The 23,852-nt window shown below is 40.7% G+C and overlaps 1 protein-coding gene across 2 annotated transcripts in view; it reads left to right on the top strand.

The window, feature by feature from the left end:
• raver2 (ribonucleoprotein, PTB-binding 2) overlaps positions 1-23,852 on the top strand; it is a 97,425-nt gene that overhangs the window by 64,184 nt on the left and 9,389 nt on the right. For both annotated transcript variants that reach the window (XM_085386789.1, XM_085386788.1), the window contains exons 5-10: positions 10,855-11,046; positions 16,601-16,721; positions 19,803-19,885; positions 20,021-20,119; positions 21,668-21,779; positions 23,324-23,682. In XM_085386789.1, coding sequence (XP_085242915.1) covers positions 10,855-11,046; positions 16,601-16,721; positions 19,803-19,885; positions 20,021-20,119; positions 21,668-21,779; positions 23,324-23,682 — 966 coding nt within the window. The remainder of the gene's footprint in view (positions 1-10,854; positions 11,047-16,600; positions 16,722-19,802; positions 19,886-20,020; positions 20,120-21,667; positions 21,780-23,323; positions 23,683-23,852) is intronic.

Raw genomic sequence — 23,852 nt, 5'->3', positions numbered from 1 at the left:
CAGCACTCGTCATAAAGACATTTGCACTTAAAGCTGTCACTGTGATAGGCCATGTACCTCTCTTCAAAGACAGCTGTGACAGGGCTGTCCTGACCTCATCACTCTGTTCCGACAACTGACGTGACCATTTAAACTGTGTCACACGCACGCACACACACGCACGCACACACAAACACACACCGACAAACTGACAGGTGCTCCCCCGAGCCTGAGCCCTGCCAGTGATGCATTCTGCATCGCTTTGCTGGGGACCACGACTGGAGGTCAAGAGCTGTCGGACACAGTGATTGCTAGCTATGCGTGCACACACATGCACAGTCACATGTATAGTAACATCATTTAAGAGTAGACAGGCAACTGCTTTTTTTAAAAATTGTTTTTAAGGTGTCTTTGCAGTATTGAGCTTGACAGCATTAATTCAGTGAATCCGCTTTAAATTCGTATTTGCCGTTTCTCCTGTTGTACTGATGATACTGAGATTCCAGGCAGTCCATTGGCACATGTTAATGCAATGGGATTTTTTTCCTTCTCTTTTCACTCAACCCCAACTCCAAACAGCAGATGGTTACTCATCCACGAGTCATTTTGTGCTGGAAGTCTCTTCCTGTTAAAAGGGAGTTCTTGGATTGGTGAAATGATTGGTCTTCTCTCATAAATAGTGAAGAGTCTTTACCTTGAGAAAATCAGCAGCTCTCATTCTGTAGTTTTACCTCTTTGTTGCATCTTTTCTGGATATTTATAATTATCCATCCATCCATTCGCTTCCACTTATCCTTTTCAGGGTCGCTGGAGCCTATTCCAGCTGTCATAGGGCGAGAGGCGGGGTACACTCTGGACAGGTCACCGGTCTATCACAAGGCCAACACACAGAGACAGACAACCATTCTCGCTCACATTCACTCCAGCATTCACACCTATGGGCAATTTGGATTAACCAATTAACCTATCCCCACTAACTGCTTGTCTTTGGATGGTGGGAGGAAGCCAGAGTACTCAAAGGGAACCCACACAAACACGGGGAGAACATGCAAACTCCACACAGAAAGACTCCGGCCTAATGGTGGAATTGAACTCAGGACCTTCTTGCTGTGCGGCAACAGTGCTAACCACCGTGCCACCGTGCTGCCCATTTATAATTATAATTGAGCTATTTGTATATATTATAGCCATCTCTTATATTTTGTGATATATTGTATTATTTAATTTAGTTCAGTCTGTTACTGTTGTTGCCTTGGAGCAACTGTAACCACATCATTTCTTCAGAGATTATTAAAGTATTCTGATTCTGATTTTGGTAGATGAAACAGTTCAAGCACTTCTGCTCTTCATCTGATAATAATGCAGTGTAGTCTTGAATCACATGTTGTTGGTCACATGGTCACATCACATGGACTAATCAAAACCCATATATTACCCTGACCAGACGCTTGATAGATATATAAATAACCACACTCAGATGTGGATTGTTTATTATTCCCTGTTGATGATCTGAAAAGTCAATAAAGAAAAATCAGTAAGATATTAGTAATGCAACATATCAGTAAATACAGTGGAAAAAAGTTTAGACAAATAAGAAAAAACGCAGCAGATGACTTGAAAAAGTAAGAATAATGATGAACCAGTTTTCAACTGGCATCATATAATGAAATTAAATAAAACTGAAAAGTTTAGCACAGCAAGTTGAGATACAGACATGAGTGAGCAAGAATTTCCTGCCAGAACTCTCTGCACTCTAGGCTTCTTCAATGCAGAGCTGCCAGCCAAGTCAACTCTTTTATAAAGCAAGTGCTGAGCAAAGCGCTTAACATTAAGAACAGAATAAAAATACAAAACCATCAGCATGGAAGCACCAAAGCATTACATCTGTGTACATCCAAATAAGTTTTAGAGATCTGTTGAGTCAAAGATGTGTGTCATGACTTGGTCACAACACATAACAGACTACGTGTTTGTTAACAATCAATCATAAATCGCTCACATTCACAACATGTGCCATGTCTGTCGTAAGTGTCAATGTGTAGCAACAAGAGGGCAGTTTGGGTCCCCCAACATTTTGTTTTTCAGTTTGGCGTGCTGACTATGGACGAACTTTCTGTTCCTGTTGGATATGTTATTTAAGGTGCATGAAGAGTTTTTTAGGTTAGAAGTGAGTGTTTTTGTAATGGACCTTATTATACACAAAGCACCAATAATACAACTGAAGATCTGTAACAAATAACAAGAACAAATAAAATCCAACATGTCATGATGGAAAATGCTGTTCTCAATCAGCAGCATCCCTTTACATGTAGATTCCCACTTGAAAACTCAGCCTTTAGTGCTTCATATCTTTGTGAAAATTTGCTGTCGTACTGAACAAGTTAAAAAAAAAAAAGAGTCATCAGCTGCTGTTAATTATGCTGAAACTGAAGTTGCCTCAAGTGCCACAGCACTTTGGCTTGACTCATTTAGCATAGATGCCTGATTATGCTGTCAAAACCCTGGCTAGTAAGGAATGTTTGAGTATAAGACGAGAGTGCTTCATGTAACAAAATGCTGTAAGTGTGATTTTCAGCCATATTGCATTTATATTCCTTTTATCGTTTCGCTTAGACATGGTGTCTTTTTTTTCGCATGAATATGTTGTATGTTGCGTAGTAGTTTAAATATACACTTACAGTCCCATTATTAGTGTGCCTTACTAGTTGTAGGCTGTACCTCCTTTTGCCTTGAGAACTACCTTAATTCTTTGCACACATGTCCTGTTCCACCACATCCCAAAGGTGCTCCACTGCAGGTCTAGTAACTGTGGAGGCCACTTGAGTATAGTGAACCAGTGTGAGATGACGTGAGCTTTGACGTGGTACGTTGTCCTGCTGGTAGCAGCCGTCAGAAGACTGCTCATATGGTCACATGGTCAGCAAGACTCAGGTAGGCTGTGAAATGCAAACCATGCTCAATTCATACTAAAGGGCCCAAAGTGTGCTACGAAAGTTATCTCCCACATCATTACACCACTGCTACTAGCCTTGATATAAGGCTAGGTTGGAACCATGCTTTCATGTTATGTTAACCCTACTCTCTGGATCTGATAGCAGAAAACAAGAATCATCACACCAGACAACGGGTTTCCCGTCTTCTGATGTTCATTTTCCGTAATCCCATCCCTGTTCTTACAGTTACTGACATGAGGGCAACTGGTGTGGCTTCTGCTGCTGTAACCCATCTGCTTCAAGGTTCAGTTGTGGGTTCAAAGATGCTCTTCTGCATAACTTAGTTGTACTGAGGGGTTTTTGATTTACTGTTACCTTTTTGTTCGCTCAAAACCATCTGTTGGGCATTCTCCTCTCACTTCTGGCATCTACAAGGCATTTTTACCCAGAGAACGGCTGTTCACTCCAGTGTTTTCCTATTTCTTTCTTTTTTCTTTTTTCCCCCCTATAGATAGTTGTGTGAGAGTAGATCAGCTGTTTCTGAGATACTCAGACCAGCCTGTCTGACATCAACTTCCACGCAGGTCATCTTGAGTGCACCTATATGCCTAATTCAGTTTCTCTCATGTTTTTATTTTCACCTTTATTTATACAGGTAAATCTCATTGAGACACGAGGTCTCATTTTTAAGAGCGACCCGTTTTAAATATCCATACAAAATGACAACATGTTAAAACATACTGTAGTTGTTACAATTCATACAAAAAAATTGCACCTGAAAATAAAATAAAAGACAGTAACAATACCACAAGAACATGAACAGACATCCAATGATGCTTTCTCTGTTGTCCTTAAAATTGGTTTAAAGCCCTTCAGTTCAGTTAAGCTGCACAGCTTCAAATCCTGTTGTAATTTGTTCCAAGTATAAGGAGCATTGTAAGAAAATACCTCAAATAATGTCACCATAATCAATGTGATGTAAGAAGGTGGCAGCAACAAATTGTTTTTTCACACCTTACTTTTAATCTGAATGTTTTTTATAAGATTTCCAATGTGTGGCTTAAAAGAAAGATCATGTGATTGGCTGATTAGATATTTGTATTAAGCACTTGAACCGGGTCACCGAATAAAGTGACTGGTGAGAGTATGCCTCATTTTCTGATTAAACAGCATCAAAACAAACATGTCAGTGCATGCAGTGATGATGATTTCCGACACATAAAGATGAAAACTCTAAGCGTATTGCATGCAAGTGAAATTTGAAGGCTTATGCATCACAGTTTGGCTTTTATGCACCGCTCAAAGAAAACTGTGCTTTTAGTCAAAAATCCATATTTTCCCTGGACTTGAGTTTGTGCAGTGGGTTAGCGTAATCTGTTATTCAAACATAACTACCTATTGGCCAACGTGTGGAAAAAAATGTGCTAATTAGACTGGTACAGGGTAATTGCATATTGCAGGAGAAGGAGTTTCTTCTGGGCCAATCTGTTTTTGATTTGCATCAAGAATAATTTGGAGGATGAAGCACGAAGTGCTAAATTTGCTCATATAATTACTCTTTAATGTTCTCAAAGTCTGCCTTGAGGACAAGGTAGAGCCACACGTGATAGGAAAAAAACAGAAAAAAGGATCATTGCAATGCAAACAGTTTCTGATTTCCATCTTAAATCTGTTTTGGGTTTTTTTTAATCATCCAAAGGCATTTAAAGCATAATTTTGAAGGAAAATCTGGGAAACTTGACATTAGATCAGAAATATTTTTGTTTTTTGTCTTTCTCTGTACAGTAGTCTTAATGTGAACACTCCTGCAGTAAGAGGACATTTCAATCTTCAAACCATGATCCAGAAATTATGGTCTTTGTTGGAGGGGTGTTGGGTTTTTAAAGAGACTGTACACATGGAAACAGAGAGAGAAAGAGAGCTAAATGACAACTGGCATCCACAAGGCTCAGATACAGTACGCACAAGCCCATTTTAAATTTGCATAATTGTGCAGATTCAAATAATGATTGAATGTTTTATATATTCCAGTCTTCTGTTGTGTGAGTGCAGTCGGAGAAAAAAAATTAAGGGAGAAGCTCACTCAGTCTTTGCATCCTTGCTCACGAACGCGCTCACAAACACAAGTTGATGACAGTCTGAATGCCATTTTCACAGAATCCAATTTGATATATAATGTTTGTTTCACAGTTTACCCACTTCCACTCGTGTGTGTGTGTGAGAGTGTGTATTCATATCATTGTGGGGACCAAAAATTGGAAGTTTACTATACTTGTGGGGATCAACACACCTCATGGGGACCAAAATCCTGGTCCCCATGAGTTTGAAGGCATTTTTAAGACTCAAAATGTGGCTTTAGTATCAGGGTTACATTTGGGTTATGGTTAGGTAAGGGCTAGAGAAAGCATTATGTCAATTAGATCGGCGGTCCCCAACCCCCGGGCCGGTCCGTGAGTCATTTGGTACCGGGCCGTGAGAGTTGAGGCTCGGGTGTGAAATTTATAGTTTTCAGGGTTTTTATCGGTTTTTATCGTTAACTCAGTTTCCCAGTGTCTCTTCCCGTGTGTTATGAATAAATCTTTTTTTGGTACCGGTACTGGTTTTATTTTGCTGTATTTATCCACGACACCTTAAAGGCTGGTCCGTGAAAATATTGGGGGACATAAACTGGTCTGTGGCGCAAAAAGGGGCCGCTGAATTAGATTCACAAGCTATGAATACCCGTCTGTGTGTGTGTGTGTGCGCGTGCGCATCTGTGTGTGTGTGTTTGTGTGTGTGTGTCCACACAAAAATAATGGTTAGCAAGTTTTTATGTGTTTTTCTTCCTGTCTTTTCTGGCTCATATTCTCTGTCAGCCCACCCCCCCTCATTCTCTTCAACCATCAGTCACTTAATCAATCACTGATGTTTTCTGCCTCACTTTTATGTCCCCTTCCTCCGCCACTTACTTTCTTTCTTTTCCCTCCTCACTCCCACTCTCTCTCCCCCATCCATCCATCCATATCTCAAGTGGTAAAGTGGTTCCGGTCATTTCCATGGAGTTTGCTTAATATATGCTGATGATAATAGCCTATCGACCTACTCCTCCACACATACGTGCATATTCCTCTCGTGTTCCCTGCATTCATTCAACCATCCATCTCTCCATCCCCCTGTTCAGGCTGGAGGGAACAGCAGACGAATGAGAGGTGGGAGGAAGTGGAGGGGCCACTTGATTGAGTGTTGAAGCTAACAGGCGTCAGTGTTCGTGCTGAAAAAGTACAAATGCGTTTGCTTTCCACTGATTCAAAATTCCTTTATTTTTACAACAAAGAGAAAGGAAAGAAAAAATTGAATCATTTCATAAACTACTCACATACAGCACAAAAATGGAAGTGTTAATTATTTCAACAACATGCAGTGAATGAATCTAAATCATTCAATATTTGGTGTGACCAACCTTTGCCTTCAAAACAGCATCAGTTCTTCTTCTGGGTACACGACAACAACAAAGGAACTTGGCTGGTAGGTTGTTCCAAACATCTTGGAGAACTAACCACAGATCTTCTGCGGATGTACGCTTCCTCAAATCCTTCTGTCTCTTCATGTAATCCCAGACACACTCGATGATGTTGAGATCAGTGCTCTATGGGGCCATAACATCACTTCCAGTACTTCTGATGACTTTGGCTGTATGTTTTGGTCGTTGTCCTGCTGCAGAATACGTTTGGGGCCAATAAACAACCATTTATATTTCTGAAAGCATTCTTTGTAAACAGCATTTTTTCTTTTACACCTGCCTAAAACGTTTGCACAGTACTGAATGTACATATGTGCAATGTAAACGCAGAGTTTGAAACTCTTCTGAGTTTAGCTGATGCCTTAGCTGTTTGCAGCAGTTGAAAATAAATAATCAAGTTTCTGATTTGCTCACATTTCATGTGAAAGCCTTTGTGTATGAATTCTTATACCCTCCCTGATTTTATGCTGTATGTGGAGGCATCAGAAGACTTATTCATATTGGGGGTTTTTTCTGTGTAGACCTTAGTCATGTACTTCGATTCATATGCTGGCCCTTAGAGGTCAAAACTGCGACTTGAGAAAACTCAGATATCTTCACCTCTTGGCGAACAGCGGTAAAACATTAGCAAAAGCTGCATTTAATTGAATTGATTGTATTTTATTTTTAATTTATTGCTGAAGATGTCTTCCTAATGTTTAACTCAACTTTCTGAACGGCTTTCCTTTTATTAGCCCTGGAAGGTGAAATAGGCTGAATAATGTATTTCTTCAGTATTCAAACAATGGTTTACCTTAAAATGTCAGAAAATACTAACCCCCCCCCCCCAAAAAAAAAATAAATAAACAGACATCCAGTTTCTAAGAATTTCAAGCTGAAAACCTACGAATCCAAATGTACAAAGCAGTAAATGTCTGGTACATTTGGTTGAGAAACATTGAATCAATGAGCATCCAAATGAGTTGAAATTATAGGTGCTAATTTTCTGTTGATCATCCTTCTTCCTTGTTTTCTTCCAGCTCTGCTTGTATTTAATATTGCATTATTTCAGGCAGCAAATTCATGGAAAGTATTACCTTCAAACATGTATCATTAAAACCACCTGCTGCTCCACGCTGCTGTTGCTGCCTGATTGTTGATCATTATTCGTATTAATGTCTCTGTTGTTCTGTCCCGTTCTGCTTTGTTTAACCCTGAAGGACTTTTTCATTGCTCTCACATTAGAAATTTGTCACTTGGACTTTGGATTTATTGACTTTCATACCCTCAAGATCAGAGTTTATTGCAACATTATAAGAGAGTAGCCAGGGCTTTTCCACCAGTGTTGTGATGGTGTCACATCTAGAACTGCTTCCAGTAGAGATTCAAAAAATAAAAATTCCAAGAAGACTGATGCTAATGTGACAAAGCTGGATAGAGAGAAAACCCCCAAAAGCACTTGGTGACAATGAAAAGAAGAAACTCCCTTTTTTAACAGGAAGAAACCTGGTAGAACCAGGATCAGGGAGGAGCAGCCATCTGCTGCAACCGGTTGAGGGTGAGAAAGATGCCCACAGATTACATCCTTCCATAGAAATTACTCCAACCTCACAGTTATGCTACTTTCTCAAAAGAAACCAAAGCTGACTTCACTCATTAACAACATTGTGCTGATGTACTATAAAAGTCGCTACAAAATAACGTTAATCCACAATTAACACGACAAATCTCACGCTATGGCTAAGGACCAGTATTCACATTGGTCTGCTGTTTTGCTTGCTACATGATTGGTATTTCACAGCGTCTGCACCTTTCAAAATACATTTGGCCTGTGCGATACAGACTGTGTTGACTGATATAAAAGCCTCCATGACTCACACGCTCTTATGCGACCTTGTGTGCAAAGAGAACCACAAATATAGCTCTTCAGCTTTGTTTTGCACAATTTTCCCCTTCTTTACTTTTCAGAGTAAAAAGGTCAGTAATGTTTTGGCTGATCACTTGGTTGCAGCTTAAAGTAGTGGGGAGATGTGGCCAGAGTCTATCACAAATGCTGCATTTCAGCGGGAGCAAACCACACAATATGTACCGAATGAATGCAAAAGTGCACCTTCCTTTCACCATATGGAAATTAATATAAGAAATCAGATAAGGGTTTCTCATAAAAGTGTTCATTTATATAGTTGCAGCTTCCTGAAATTATATATGCTTTTCTCTTTGGCTGAAATATCCAGAGTCTATGAATATGCAGATTTTTTTTTAACACAGCTGTTTATATTCTGTAGACACTACAAGTAACGCTGCATTTAACTTCCAACAGTGCCACGAAATTCTCTTTGTTTGTGCGTGTCTGGAATGAAGATGAATTTATTTGAAAACTGCCTTTTTGGTGTCTAATTGTGCACCTTTAGCAGCGATGATGCAAGTATTAGCAAACCAAACCTTCAAATGGTCTCTAACAGATCACACATCCTTTAAAATGTGAGAGAAGTTAAATTGAGTTCCTGTCCTTTTTATTCCTGCTGTATTTCATATGAATCGAACCAGTGCTAACAATACGTTAAGTGGTATGTTTTAACCACAAGCCATTACTTTGTGGACATAGTCAAAGTCCATTAGCTATAAGCTATTAGCCTGCCTGCATTATTTAGCTTGAGCTCAGAAGATGGAAATGACTCAGCCTTCTTGACAGAGAAGTCAGTCTTTATCAGCAGGACACTCTAGCGCTGAGACATGTCTTTATTGACTGCTGACCATAAATGTATGATAATAATGCTCTGTCAAGTTTATATGCTGAAAAAGGCCCATTATTCGATCCGGCTCCTAAGTAGGAGATTATTGTAGTTTGGAGCTGTCTTTTCCACAGACACTATGTTAGGTTGTGTTTGTGTGTATCTCTATCTATGTGCACATCCCTGAAGCGGTGTAGGAAGAGCAAAAGGATGTATCTTTTACATCATGTCATTTCTTTATCTATCCTTTTTGACAAAAGAAGCTGAGAGAAGCACTTCTACCTCCACTCCACTGTTATCTGTCACTTCCCTGTCTGTCAGTCATGCACAGAAAAAAACCCATACATGCATGAATTTGTGCATTTGTTAGTCTAAAACTCTCTGAAAACATTGGGCGGATTAGGATTCGGATAACTTTGCAGTCTTTGCAGCCTCTCATGCTGGCTTCTCATTTTCTTAGTCAAAGTGCATCATGACGGTAGCTTGGGCTGCACAGATAACTGCCACTGGAGAAGATTGTGTTTTGCCAATCAGTCTTCTAGATGAATGATATTGCTATTCCTAGATGGTGCCGAGAACGTGCAGATATAAAAACGTGTCTGACCTCCTTTGTTTGCCCCGATGATTTATTAAAAGATAGTAAATGCAAGTATTTTTAGGTCTCTGGTGAGGGGGAGGGGGGCACACCTATCAAGCAGTAAGCAGCTGATACTGGCTGATAAGAAGTCAGTAAATTTTCTTTTGCGTACTGAAAAAAAAAATCCACTTTAAAATACATTTACTTCATTAAACAGCTCTTGGCGATAATGCTGCAGTGGTGGCGTATTAATTTTTTATTCCTACAGATAATTGCTGAAGTCTGAAGGGCTGATGACGTTAGTTTGTAGTGTCAGAACTTACGTTGTTTTCAGAAGTTGATGTTGGGTTTTATGCTGGACTATTGCTCTTGCTACTGGTGGCATTTCTCCCTTATATCACTCGACCCACTTTCTCCTGAAGGAACTCGCTCCAGCCTGCTGGGTGCATTTAACCAGGACAGGTTATTCCATATGTTTTGAACCCACCAGTGAGCAGACAGTTCTAACATCTTACAGCTAATGTGGCATGCCTGGAAGTGGAAAGGTGTACTGTATATTAGTGAAAGCCTGTTAAGTAGATTTGGAGCATTCCTGTGAACTAACAGGAACAACAAACATGACAGGAGTGCGCCTGCTTTTAATCAGACACTCCAGCAGGTGAGCATCTGCAAAAGGCATGCCATTATCAGGCACAAATCTGATAATGGCATGAATGCAATCCTTGTAATAAGTGGGAGCATAAGAAGACTACTCTGCCCCAGTAAGACATGTAAAAAAAAAGAAAAGAAAAAAAAGAAGCTAAAATAAAACACGAGATACGAGTTGTTTTCTTTTTCTTTTCTTTTTTTCTTTTGGTTTTTGTAGTGCTCCACATTTACAAGTGTCAATAGGGATTTTTCAGATCTCCTTAAGCACAAATTAGCTCAATTCATCATGTTTATACAATTTGTGGGATGTGATCAATACCAATGTCTTGACGTTGCCGGTTCCCCGGCCAACTAGGAATTTAGATGAAGAATCAAACACGAGGAAAAAAGAAATTCAAATAATTTTTCACATTAGAGCCCACATTTCTGTGCCCAGCCACAGAAGAAAAATCTAAAAGAATGACTTACTGAATAAATGCTTTGTCTTTTTATGCATGTTTCTTCTAGCTTGCTCAGGATGAGGGCAGTCCAGTGCGAGGGTTTGGCGTGGTGGAATATGAGAGCGCCGAGCAGGCAGAAGCTGTGCTGATAGAGATGGACCGAACTCTGGTGGGAGGACAGGAGGTCCGTCTGTCACTCTGTACCCCTGGCACCTCAGGGAGAAGCACCTTGGCTGCACTCATTGCTGCCCAGGGTATGGTGAGTATATTACGGAGAAAGCAGCATCACAGACGCATCACAGAGTGTACTGAAGAGAGCACAGACGGCAGTACACGGCATTTAATGTCGCCTTCTGTTAACGCAAGAAGAGGCTAATATTAGCGGCAGCATTGGTTTAGTAGCAATCTTAACAGTTCACTAGCCACCAGTTTTAATGTAATATACCCGCCCAAAGTGTTATTTAGAATAAACCCCAGCCGTACTGTATTTATTACAGACTTGAAGAATCGATGAGAGATGAATCACAATTTATTAGTGTGGATATGTCAGTATGTCACAGTTATATCTTCCACATAAAAATGTGCAAAGGTTTTCACCCAGCCCCCACATAAAAACACAATTTAAACACAAAACGACCGGCTGATTTGCAAAATGCGAGCTTTCGGTTTTTTCACGCCATTTGAAGTGTGCAGAGCTAAAGTGAACAAATTAACCTACAGAAGCTGGAAAATTTCTCTGACATTTTTTCCATCTCTAACCTGCTGCTGAGCCCACAATTATTAATCTACGGGCATGGTTTTTATCACCAAATTAAAGGAAAAATCTTTATTTTTTTTTCTTTCTACTGCATAGAGCAAGTTATCAGGGCTCTCTGGGATTTTAAACCAGGTGGAATTATAAGCTGTTTTGAAAAACAAGTGCCAAACTCAGTTCACATCACTTTTTGACACTTGGTTATAGTTACATAACATGCTGTCACCATGGCAACTAACTGCCACTTAGCTGACACAGGTGGACCGTTGAGGTGCGATGCATTTGAATTTCATCATCCGATTCGCTGATTTGACTCTCGTCTCTCCGCAGCTCAAGTCCGGCAGTAGCAGAAATCTTAGTTACTGTTAAAGCTGATTCCAGACACATCCAGGAATCAATATTTCTACCATGTTGCTTGGCTGTATTTGGACCATCATCAGCTTACCACACCCCCTAAACCTCCAAACCCACCGTCACTGTAAATGAATTGAAACATTCCCTTTGCTATTTCCTATCATAAATCCTAATATTACTTTCAAATTTTAAAACGTTATGTCACAGTAGTCTCATTTTTGTAGCATTCCCTCATACGTGGAGGACCACATGCTACAACACTGACACACTGGACTTTTCATGGAAAAACAACAAAAAAAGAGCGGATATGCTCACAGCTACTTTTCCATCTAATTGTGATGCCAGTGCCGGGTGGTTCTTGCACATCCGCTGCTGAGAAACACCGAGGTTTGACGTGGAGCACATGCACGAACACCCTCTAGCCGAGAAGGTCTTTGTAGCTGTGATACCCCTCCTACACAGAGCTGTGGTAGCAGAGAGGCACTGACATGATAATTATAGTTCTATAGACTGATTGGGCTCCTCCGCTGTCTCCCGCAGCCTGAAATAAACCAAACCACAAGCTAGTGACACACTATGACACTCATACGTGCACCCATTCAAACAGATGCACCCAGCGAACCCGCACACGGCATGTAAATACAGCGAGTGAGAGTAAGTGAGAAGTGAGAGTTCCCAAAAGGAGGAGTCCCTGCTAATCCCTGTGGGTACCTCGATTTACTACAGCTACTGAGTCCTGACAGGTTTGTGTGTACGTGGGTATGGAAGGAATCTAGGGACAGAGAAGGGAAGCGGTTAATGGCTACTTAAAGAGCGGTCCAGATGGTGTTTATTTCATGCTAGTAGACATATCGTGAATGAAATAAGCAGTCACCACCGTGACTGACTGTTTTTCACATGCAGTGCAGCAATGACTGCGTCAGAATCACTTGATTCAGAGAGTTTCGTATGTAACAAACCTCAGTCAGGTTAGTATCCTGCTAGCTTGCAATCAAGAGCAAGGATTATCCAGCATTAGCAACACATAATTATTCTTGATAATGTCATTAAGACAAACACTGATGATATTTTATATCTGTTTATGTGTTTCCTGTGTAGTAGAGAGTGATAAATGAAACACATCACTACCTCGTATGTCAGCTTGTAGGTGGTTCTCTCTTTTCTCTTTTCTCAGGTTTGAGAATAATTATTGTTATCAGAATACATCAAACCTACATTTGTATAGAAGGTGAGCAGCTACCGCCTTCGCTGCGGGTGGGCGTTGGATGCGTTGGTGGAGCTGGAGGTGAGGAGCAATTTTCACAGATTCGCACCTACTAATGGCGGCTCATGCTGAAGACCTGGAGGGATCGTTGTCATAGGCTGAACGTCTACATATGTCACTTTGATGAAGAGAGATGAGTTTTCAGGGCTTTCATCAGTGTTCTCAGAGGAGCCGTAATCACGTTTTAAAATACAGGAATGATGGGACAAGATGTAAAATAGCGCTCGTCGGGAAATAGCATCTTAAAGATTTTTCATTTTACAGTATTTGAAGTTTGAAGTATGTCACGTAGGTTTTCATGAATATATTTTGTGTAATTCAAGATTCCATCAAGATTTCATCTATTGATCTTTTTATGTCTCTGAATGATATTAATATTTATTTGCAACTTGGATGCGCAACAACAAGCTGTCCGCAGGTGTCCTCTATACTTTGGATCGCCCTTATCGAGCTGTTATAAGTGCTAAATTTCCACTTTAGCTAAAAGCTGTAGTCTCTCTTTCTCTGATGGCATCACAGCTGTTGCAGAGCGTGAATTATCAGATGCACGTAAAGAGGTTATAGCTGTGACGGATGGGCTGGAAAATGTGTTTTTGAATAAATTAACAGGGGCGATTGAGGAGGAAGGAAGACATGCAATTGGTAAAAGAAACAAAAAGAGGGGGGGGGGGGGGGGGGATTTGAGGAGGAGACCAGAAAAAGGGGAAGAAAAAAAGAGGTAAGACAGAAAGAGATCCTGTGAGGACTGTGAGGTTACATTAGTGCCCCGAGGCCCCTTCAGCATTATTGCAGTGAATGTGAGCAGCTGGTAAAAGCAACATCAGATCTTCAGAAAGAGCTCGAGACCTGCTCCTGTCTACAGTTGTCTGAGGCGATTCTCTCATTTCTCCAGTTAGTGTGATGCGAGTGTGAACGCTGAGGACCAGATGGCCTCCTCCCTCCCTCCTTTCTTCTCCCTTCGTCCTTTTTTCCCCTTACACGATACTTCTCGCTTTCCCTTCTTCGCGGCTTCCTTACCTCCCTGGCATGTCTGTGTGTGTGTTATAGTGTGTGGGTGTGTGGCTGGATTTTGTGCCAGTAGCCAAACAGACTGATGCATGCTGACATTTTCTCCAGCAGAAAGAAAAGAAATGAGAGAGCTCTCCTCCTCCTCCTCCTTCTCTTCCCTTGAAAGACGCTGTCAGCTATGACTGGCCTTGTTCAACACATACGCGCGCGCACACACAAACAATAGTTTTCCTCACCGGAACATTCGAATACACATAGTGTACGTGTGCACTAGACTCTCCTCTTCCTTACTTGCTGACAGGACGGAGTCAAATGCAGCCCATCCCCGTCAGTAAAGCTCTCGGCTCCGGGATGCGACAGAGAGGAAACAACGTTGACTTGTGCTCAAGTCAGGCTGTAGCTCGGGGCAGGCGAAGAGGAAACATCACCATCCTTGCTAATGTTGTTTTAAATAGCCGTGTCTGTAGGGCAGCGAGCGCGTACTGCCGCCACACTGTCAGAGCTGAGGAGGATCTACCAGAGCATGGGCAGCTCCATTCGATTTGACGCAGTCTAATTCAATAGGATTTCATTTGAGTCTGTTGAATGAAATTTCCTCAGCATAATGAGTAATTGAATTCTTATTTGGGGTAATGTGCCTTACAGTAACTCCTTTGATTAAATGCAAGTCAGCAGAGAACTGTTCAGATCCAGGAAATGTAGCTTAATGTCAAATTAAATAGAAGCTTTATTGGCAATAGGAAAGAAAACAAGATTTTAAAACGACTCTGAGAAGTGTTGTGTGTGAGATAAGCTCAGCTTTAATTAAACATAATGTTCTAAAATGCACTTGGGTTAGGTTTTATACAAATATATATATGTGTGTATATGTGTGTGTGTGTGTGTGTGTGTGTGTGTGTGTGTGTGTGTGTGTGTGTGTATATATATATATATATATATATATATATATATATATATATATATATATATTTATTATAGCTGTAGTAATGCAAAACAGTCCTCGTAAATCTTACACTGGTCTTTGGTGCAGCTCCTCTAAGCCCACCCTTTATCACGTTTTTTCCTGATTGGTTGCACCTTCTAAACAGAAGGCCTAAACCGCTGGTGGGTGGGGCTTCTGTGCTCACAGCTGGAACCATGTGCCTCAGTTGAACATCCACCATTGTACATATGACAGAAGATTAGGAAAAGCAGAGCTGTTGCACTTTAAACAAATGAATTCCACAGCAGTCAGGGGTGGGGTCAGTGTGTTATTGTAGAGAAATTTGCTCTCTGCATTTTACTCATTCTAAGCAGTGTGCAGGGCTGGAGGACAAGCTCCAGCTGTAAGCCTTGGTGGAAGTTCACACTGACAGGAGAATTAACTTGGCATGAGGGCAGAAGAAACCAGACCTCCTGGAAGAAAACAGGCACAGGCCACCTAGGACTTTCTTGCTGTGAGCCAACGGTGCTTATACCTCTTTTACAACTCTGCTCTGATAAACACCAAAGGCTACACAGGCCTAAGATGGAGTCTCTTCTTTTTCTTTTTAGACTGGCAGGTCCAGTTTTCTATGAGCAATCTAGGCGATTGCATATCAAACTTCCCCCTCTCCCTTATTTTATTGCTTTCTGTCGGTACTATGATTTACTAATCATCTTTACAAATTTCAATGAAAATAATAACAGGATGATATTCTTGCGTCAGACTTATTTGTTATGTATATATTTGTGAAAGCCATGCACAAGACGCAGGATTACATTTTAAAAAGCTGCGCTTTGATCAGATATTCTTTTGAAGTGACGTATTTAAGTTCAAGGCAGACGCTCCCAAACCGTGAGCTAAACTACATGTGTGACAGACATTTTCTGAAAGATTGTTCTTTGTGTCCGTTTCTTTTGAAACGACCGTAACGCCCTCTGAAACCTTAATAAAAATAAATAAATATTGGCCATCTCACTATAAGCTGTCATCTTGTGTCAGCACAGAATTTGATGCTGGAAAGGCAGCAGTCATGTAATGTGTCATAATGTGCGTCTTTAGCCAAGTTCCAGCACAGCAGCAGACTGTGAAAAAAGCTGTTTTTCAAATATGATACAAACTTGTGAATAAAAGTGGCCTTCCCAAGTCTCTAAAAAACATTTTTTCCTTCAGACACTTTCTCGTCCTTGTTTTTCTCCCCCGTCCTTTCTCTCCCTCCTGCTGCTGTCGTTTCCCAGCTTTGTCCTTTTATATTTTTTCTTGCCTTTTTTCTTTTGTCTCCCCTCTGCTGACATTGCAGCCATATCCTGATGATGTAAGCTAGTGTAATGATTACTTAAGCCATCAGGGGCTCCTAATGACAAGATCAAAACAGATACTGTACTCCACACATACACAGATACACACATGCACACATCTAGTCACGTGTTGTTGCACTCACTTGCTTTTTGTGTTTTTTGTTTTGTCTCCAGATTCTGAGTAACAGGAAAGGTTTGCTACCAGAACCAAACTTGGCCCAGCTGCTGACCAGTATGACGAACCCCGCTGCTCTGCAGATACTCATGAGACCGTACCACACTGGGAAAAGAGGAGGTATGCTGGATAGTCTACATTTCAAATCTGTGAAACGAAAGTATTGTACAGAAATATGTAAAAAGTATTTCTGGCTGTTCCTATGTTCCTGGTAAGTGTGTTGGCATGATGATGATTTCCTTAAAAACGTTGAGTGGGCGGGAAAATCCTGAGGATGGGGTGTCACAAAATTTACAGCCTAAAACCTGTGAATTCTTTTTCCAAAATAATTTTTAAACATTGTATGATGAAAGTTCTGTTTCTCGATTTTTTTAAAAAATATATATATTTAAAAAAGAAAGGCAACATATGAGGAGTTAGAACTGGTGTTTTATTTTTTTAAGTGGTTTCTCTTTAAATATCATGCTAGCATAGCATGCTACATGCTAGCTGAGATTGTGGCAACATTGAAAAAGTTGTACATCTGGGAAAAAAACAAAAAAACACCTAACATCTGGATAGTGGATTATCTGACAGTGAATTGGAAATCCAAGCATTGGCTCAGGAACACTGAACGCAGGCTGTGGCATCTGAAAATGAAAGTTAAAACTCTATAATGCAATTAAAAAACAAATGAACATCATCCTCCACTATAAAAGACTGAGGTGAGTTGAAGGGGAAAACTATACTTTCATCTGACCAATCAAATCTGAAAAAGACTGCTTCTTTGTAGGTGTACAGGTGCATTAGTTCACATGACATAGGTAGCTTGTACATCTGTCAAAGCCTTATTAATGCTGAAATGATATGTACAGCTTTAGAACAGCTTTTTGGTGCATACACGTTTGCTTAATGCTATAAGATGGTGCCAGATGTATCCTCCTCACATTGAACCTGCATGGCTCCACAGGGAAAGATTCCAGGTGATAAACTGGTCTGCTTGAAGTCCACAGCTGTCATTCATCTAAAAAACATTCTGGGCATTATGAAATGCCCAGAATGTTTTTAACCTGCATCAAGCAGGAATGGAAAAGCTTCAGGCCTCAGAAGCCTCTGCAGTTGGTTTACTATTTTTTCAGCTTTTTTGAAAAACCATAAAACTTAAAAATTATGGTATTTTAGCATTAAAATTTTAATTAAGAGCTTCCGCATTATGGGTGGGGGATTTTTAAGCTCATCATTTTGTCACAATATTTAAAGAATGCTATGCAGTATCAATATTTCTATCAATTTAGAAAAAGCATGCAGTTGGCAGCATTTATAAATGTAACTAGCTGATGAGCATTTTCAAATGTAAGCATGAAAATAGCCTAGGCAGTATTTTCCCCGGAAAATTTTAAGTATAAGTATAAAATAACCGCTAACACTTAATAATTATAGTAACTGAACCTTGTAACTGCTCATCTTGATGTTGGCATATGGCACTTTTATATCACATCAATAATTTATACTGGTGTTATTGTGGACGATGTCACAGGCCTATTGTGCATACTGGCAGATTAACCATGATAGGAACATAAAAGGTAATTAGCAATGCTATTAATTAAGGGCAGCTGTGGCATAAACATTCCATTGGGAGGTGGGATAACAAATGTAAGCACTATACAACAAGTCAATATGAACATTTAGACAAATATAAAATGATGAAATTGGTGATAATGATCTGGGCAGAAACTAGATCATGACTACAGGGCATGGCTGGCAATCAAAGCTCCGCTGAATGAGTCTCCCTCTGCCAGGCCCTCCTATATACTGTAATCACCTCGGCAGTGGCTTCATTATTTGATGAATGGCTAATCAGGTATTAAAATGAAATCGTGTGACATTAGGGGAAGAAATGAGAACAGGAAGGAGAGAAAATGAGAGAGGTGGGGGAGCTCTCTTAAAGAAGAGTATGCACAATTAAAGTCTAAAATTAGGATCTTGATTAAATGTTAAACTTTCTCTACTTATTCTGGAGGAAGCTACCATTAGCATTGACGCTTACATTTATTATGACCAAGGCTTGTGTTACCACGCATGCACAAAAGAAGCAGAAGAAAGGCTGTGCATCTGTGGCATGGGTGCAGATCAGTGTGATCGATTTTGTTTTTATGAATCACAAACAGGAAGTCTGTTGAATGTAGAAATTGGCATTGCACTGGATTTTGTGATGTATTTTTAAAGAAGGTGCATTAAAGAAAGCACAAATGTCTCTCCTTACAAACATGTAGTTGCCCTTAAAAAGGGTATAGAAAACTACAGGAGGTATTGCTCAAGGGGAGCAAAAGGAAACTTGTTAATGCATTACTCTGTGTGATAAGACTTCTCACTGGATGTCCTATCAAGTGGGGTGTCACTTTCACAGCGAGAGCTGGCCTTGGAGGTGTTTACTGTGAGAAGTGTACTGGACAACAAATTAATTGGAGATTGCAAATCAGAAAATAATAAGACCAAGAGCATTGCAAAAGTGATTTGCACTCAAGTCCTGAAAAGTAAATCTCTAATGCCAGGAAGAGACCATATCAGTGGATGATAAACATTAAATCATCAGGAAGTATGACTAATTAATCCTATATACTCTGCATATATACATACAAGGGCAAAAGTACTTAAGATGAAATATCTATTGGTGAGCTTAACACAAATTCATCTGCTTAATTGTTTGTCTTTTGTCAGGCCGTTACAACAACTAGATTGTTTTTACTCTTCAGCCATTCTGCTGCAGATTTGCTGCTGCACTTCCTTGTCCTATTGCATCAGCCGGTTTGGGCCAAGCTTATCTATTGGACAGATGGCCTCACATTTGACCCTAGAATATTTTGGTATATAAAGGAGTTTACATTTTTTTGTTTTTAGAGCTCTTTTTAAAATCTGTCTTCAACACCAAAATAGAAATTAAGTTTTGAGGGGAAAAAAGTTAAAGTTATGTGGGAGGTAATTTGCTTTGTGCTTGCATAATATCCCAGTATTGCTTTACTGGTGCTTGTTATAAAACAGCCAGCTGTGTGATTGCTTGAAATGTGTTGTAAATGACTGATGGATCGGTTGTCTGACTTGTAATTTCGCCTGTGTGTGCCTGTTGAGATGATGATTGATTAGTACTTTGGTGGAGACTTTAAAAAAAGCAAATCACTAATGGAGGCTCTGGTGTTTCTCTTTGTTGTTTGACTATGTTTTTAGGAAAATACGGGCGTCACACCAGCCTGCCGTTCCTCAGACCTCCCCTCACTACAGCCCTGCTCACACTGGGAAAAGCACACCAGGTCACACTAACATCTAAATCTCTGAATTGTTTAGTGTGTGTGTGTGTGTGTGTGTGTGTGTGTGTGTGTGTGTGTGTGTGTGTGTGTGTGTGTGTGTGTGTGCGTATTCTGATGTCCTTTTCTTTTACCCTGCAGAATGCTATGTTTGGAAATGGACTAGTCCTCCAGAACCTTTTGCACATGCAGCTGGCACAGCAACAGCTTCTACACATCAAAGACAAACGCATCAGCAGCGTAAGACACCTGTTTGTGTGTCTGTGTGTGATGATTTGCATATGCTAGTGCTGAGGGTTAAACATAGTTGGGGGCATGTGCATATGTGCCCTTATGTTTTTATCTCCAGCACTTAATGCACGGGAAAACGAAACCACATCGAAATCATGCAACCTAATTGCTTCTCCTTTTCTGTTTAAAGTGAGACCTTGAGGTGATGAGTTTCTGTCTGTGTTTTCATTTGCATATTTTTTGTGTTGCTGAAGTGAAAGTTAAATGTCATGGGTACTGATGTTTGGAGTATTTGATGTTTTTTTTTCTTTCTTTATCTTTTTTCTTTTTTAAGCTGAATGATTGCAATGCATACTGGATTCTATCTCTACATATTTTTAAAAACTTAATCAACCCATAACTTTAACAAGGAGGACCATTTTAAGCTTTCAATTGGCATGTCCATCCATCCATCCTCTACATGCTTATCTGGGTCCAGGTTCCAGTCTAAGCAGTTAAACCCAGTCCTATTTCCTATTGTTCACCCAGAGGGACACTGAGGTGTTTCCAAGCAAGCCCAGAGATGTAATCTCTCTAGTATGTCTTTGGTCTGCCCCAAGGCCTCTTCCCTGTAGGATATACCCAGAATATCTCACCCAGGAGGCATCCAAGTCATATGCCTGAGCAAAATAAACTGGCTCCTTTCAATATAGAGGAGTAGCAGCTCTGCTACTCCTACTTGAATGGCCAAACTCTACGGGAGAGCCCACCCACCCTTCAGAAACTCATTTGCACCCCTTGTATATGTTCTTTCAGTCACTACCCAGTTTGTGACCATATGTGCCTGTAGGGAGACTGACTGACGGGTAAAATCCGCTTTGCTCTGTCAGACTGCAAGAGATAAGAGTCTGTCCACACCTCCTCTTGCCAAGGGCAACTCCGGTTTGGAACATTAAGTCTAGCCCTTGTCCAGGAGGCTCGAGAGCCCATGTTGTACATTGAGGTGAGCCTGATGATATTTCTCAGCCTCACGTGTTAGCTTTGTCTTCTTCCCCAACCAAAGAGGTAAAGTTCCATGTCCCAAGAGTTAGTTTCATTGCTTTGTAATTGTTGTGGAATATCCAAGTATTACTATTAATTTTTATTCATTTATTTTTTGTGAGGACATTTTAATTTAATCTCTGAAGTTGGGCATTTGAACTCTATGGGGAATGACTCGTTCTTGGTGTTGGTCTTGGAGGAACTAGAGTTCTGGGAACTTCAACGCTGGCTTCATTTTCAGTACCGGAGATTGCCACTTGGACTTTTATAAAGATGAGACTGCATATTCTGAGAAATCTGTGAGCAGGTCCTGGTAATTCTAAAACCTTTGTGGATTGGATGCTCTGGATCTGCTTTACACACCATTGTATAGCTAGCACAGCCCTCCATGGTGGATTCTGTTTGGTTTATAACGACCATCTCGCTCATGCTCTTCCAATTTTGTTTTTTATGATATTGTTCTTTGATTTTGCTTTTCTGTTCCATTTTTTTTTTTGTAATACTCTTCCTTCTCCTCTTTCATTTCCCCTTTATTAGGTCTCCAGTCTGCTCGGGGACCCGTCCAGACTGCTCATGCAGAAAGCCTTGTCTCTGCGACCTCCAGGCCTCGTGCAGCTGGGGAAAGGCCTCCTGGGAGACTCTCCTACAGGTAAACGGGTTCCATTATGTAGTGGTTTACACATTTACCTAACACGCTAAACAGCCACAATTTAGGAGTAGACACAAATCTCTGTGGGGTTGTGTCAGGAAGTGCGTCCGGTGTAAGAAATCAAAATGTTAATTACCCACTGTGGCGACCCCTTAATAGCAGGTAAATGAGTAACAAGCACCCTGATCAGATGAGTTCATTTAATTATTGCAAACAAATTAAATCACACTGAAGCATTCAGGCTTTGGTTAATACCTAATTTAGTGTTTGTTTTTGGTTTTCTTGCTCTACTACTTTTGTCTTTTTCTTGAGAGGGAGCATATTAATAGTTTAACTAACTGTGTGGCTCCAGAGTGCAGCGGTTTACACATTTGCTTGACAAGGTCTGTGAAGGTCGCTGGTTCAGACCTTATTAACATTTTAACTTGGTAGCGCTCCTACAACACCACCTTTATTTTTCCACGTACCAGTTTTCTAAAAATCAATGATTTACTGTTTACAGTGTAACCTTTTGGTCTGTTCTCTCTGCCAAATCCAGAATCTGTTCTATTTTACATGTTAATAATGAAGGCTCTAAGGTCCCAGAAAAATATTGTTCATGTTAAAGTGAAAGCCATAAATTTTGTGGGTCCTTTTCCTAATTCTGACCCGTGTGTCGGGCTTGTCCCTGTAAAGACTGCTGAATTTCGCCCAGCTGTACGTTACAGTGCGGAGCAGGAAGCTGCAGCAGATTTACAATTCAAATCTCCAGCTGAGAAAAGCTGTGTTGTTTTAAATGGAAATGATATACCGCAGACTTTTTATGTGCATAAAAACAAACAATCATGCCCATGTGCACCACTGTGAGTGTGTCCCTCTTTGATTGGATGCATGAGTTTGCAATTTTGCATACGAACGTGCGTGTCTCTTGTCGGTGCGCGTGTCTGCTGGGGAATGTTGGCTCAAGGCTTGTTAGAGCGGTTTCGTTTATTGTGCGATGGAGGCCATTTGTCACAGCAATATTGGATTTATAATAAGTGCCACTGCGTATGTTCACGTTTAGTGTGTGTGTGCATCTTTTACTTATATGTTTATGTTTTGTTTGTTTTTTTGGCCTGTGTGCATTTGTATGGGATTATGTTGCATGTGTACATATTTGTGTTATTAAACCCTGGAGTGAGTGAAATATTGGGATTGTGGAGAGCTAAGTGGCAGGCTGTAAATAAACACGATAAGCAGTGATGTATGAGCGGGAAACTTGCTCTCAAATATTACAGCTGGCTCTGCAGAGACGGCCAGGCGGAGTTTCCAGCCGTTTGAGCGATTCGTCTGTGTCCTGAGGAGACGGAGACACTGATGGTCATCTGTGAAAGCCATTTCGCATGTTTATCTGGCATCTTTCCCAACCGTGCCTTTATTTCCCTTCATTTCATTTCCTTTTTTTCTGTATACTATGTTTTTACTTTACTGTTTCTTGAATTTCAACTTTCTGTTATCACTCACCTCTCCTTTCATTTCCTCCTGTTTTTTTGTTTTTTTTGCTTTCTTGTCATCTCCCCTTACAGAGTTGGGACAGGAGTCAGTTCCAGCATCTACCCACAATGCCACAGTAGTGGTTTCAGCAGCAGGTGTCATGCCGTACCTCCAGGGTCGGGCTGTAGGAGGAGACCTACCTAGCCACAGCACCCATTCTGTGACTACGACCCCCTCTGCTTCCTTCTCTTCTTCCTCCTCTTCTTCCTCTTCCACCTCCTGTGACAACAGGCAGCCAGCTCCTCCAGGGACGATGGTGAGCGCCCAACCGCAGGGACAGAGCTATTCCTTGGGTATAAGTAACTCGGGCCTTGGCCCGCCTCCGCCTAAACCCCCTGGAGGAGTTTACACGACAACAGGCCAGCACAACAGCTCAGACAGCTGCCCCCTGGTGAGGACACCGACCGAAAATCTGCATGCGTGAAGCAAATACAAAATACTTAGACTGTAAATAAAAGATGGCCTTCCAAGTCTGAAAGGAAGTCCAGTTATAAACCTAGACTGGGCCTGTATGTCTCATTTGATGGATGATCTAAGTAAAACATGTTCTAATCATTACAC

This window comes from Rhamphochromis longiceps, linkage group LG17 (genome assembly GCF_057381845.1).
Source record: "Rhamphochromis longiceps isolate RC_006_pf linkage group LG17, R_longiceps_female_GT1.1, whole genome shotgun sequence".
NCBI lineage: Eukaryota > Metazoa > Chordata > Actinopteri > Cichliformes > Cichlidae > Rhamphochromis > Rhamphochromis longiceps.
Note: the sequence above shows the minus strand (reverse complement) of the source record. Positions and strands in the feature narration are given on the sequence as shown.